The sequence below is a fragment of the Anneissia japonica genome, unplaced genomic scaffold, assembly GCF_011630105.1.
Source record: "Anneissia japonica isolate Jap-2015-1 unplaced genomic scaffold, ASM1163010v1 scaffold285153_len1065_cov161, whole genome shotgun sequence".
Taxonomy (NCBI): domain Eukaryota; kingdom Metazoa; phylum Echinodermata; class Crinoidea; order Comatulida; family Comatulidae; genus Anneissia; species Anneissia japonica.
In genome coordinates this window covers 1-1069 of record NW_022716198.1, presented here as the reverse complement: position 1 = coordinate 1069, position 1069 = coordinate 1, and the positions used below count along the sequence as shown (strand labels likewise).

Sequence of the window (1069 nt, the reverse complement as noted above, 5' to 3'; positions counted from 1 at the left end):
ACACCGGATATTTGCTGATAAAAGTTACCATTGAATTCAAACGATGTGGTTTTCAGGACGAGTTCTGCAAGTCGGATTATGGTGGAGGTGGAGCAAGAGGTATGGTTGTCATGGTCCAGGAAGTGTCGAACAGCGGTGAGTCCATCAGCAATAGGTATAGATGTATACAGTGAAGTAATATCCATAGTGAAGACGTACTTATGGCGGCCGGTAAATTCAAATCCCTTGAATGTGCGAATAGCATCGTTAGTATCATTAATGTAGGTAGGAAGTTTCTTGACGATAGGGGAGAGCACGCTATCCAAGTATTCACTGATGATGACTGTAGGACAGTTGCAAGTTGAGACAATAGGACGACCAGGAGAGTTATCTTTGTGAATTTTCGGTAACATGTAGAATTTAGAACAACTAGGGCGTTGATTAATTAAAACAGATGCACTTGAAGGTAATTCTTCGTTAGCAATCATATAATTAATAACAGACTTAACATGGCGTTGGTCATCAGGAGTAGGATCGAATGGTACAGAAATGTAAGTGTTCCTATCAGAAAGTTGACGATTACCTTCACATATGTACAAGTCCTTGCGCCAGACAACAGTAGCACCACCCTTATCGGCAGGTTTGATGATCAAATCGGAGTTGTTTCGAAGATTAGACAGAGCTTTCTTCTCACCAACAGATATTGATTCCGATCGGGAGCGTTGTTTGAGAACATTCTTGTTAATGTCATGGCGGCATTTGTTGATGTACAAATCAAGTGCAGGGAACCTTCCTGTTGGAGGAGTCCATTCAGAGTGATTGCGTCGAAGATTAGAGAATCCATCATCCGAGTCAGTAGAAGTCAGAGGTTGATTGTGGAAATTTGCTTTCAGTTTAAGCTTACGATAGAATTGTTCAAGGTCTTTGAGTGCCTGAAAATCATCAATCTTAGGGCGTTGAGGTACAAACGATAATCCCTTAGAAAGCACTGATCTCTCATCGTCGGTGAGTTGTAAATCGGATGGTATAGTTACAACCAACTTGGAAGTATCCATGTTGTGAGATTCAATAGAAGTTCGACGAGTTGCTT

At 41.3% G+C, this 1069-nt stretch overlaps 1 protein-coding gene across 1 annotated transcript; it reads right to left on the bottom strand.

Moving 5' to 3' along the window:
• Positions 1–28: 28 nt before the first annotated feature.
• LOC117109651 lies at positions 29–1056 on the bottom strand (the record flags this gene model as incomplete). The annotated part of the gene is made up of 2 exons (XM_033252035.1): positions 512–1056; positions 29–376 (listed from the first exon to the last, which is right to left on the bottom strand). Coding segments are annotated over exons 1-2 (871 nt in total), but the record flags the coding sequence as incomplete, so codon positions are not given.
• Positions 1057–1069: the final 13 nt, after the last annotated feature.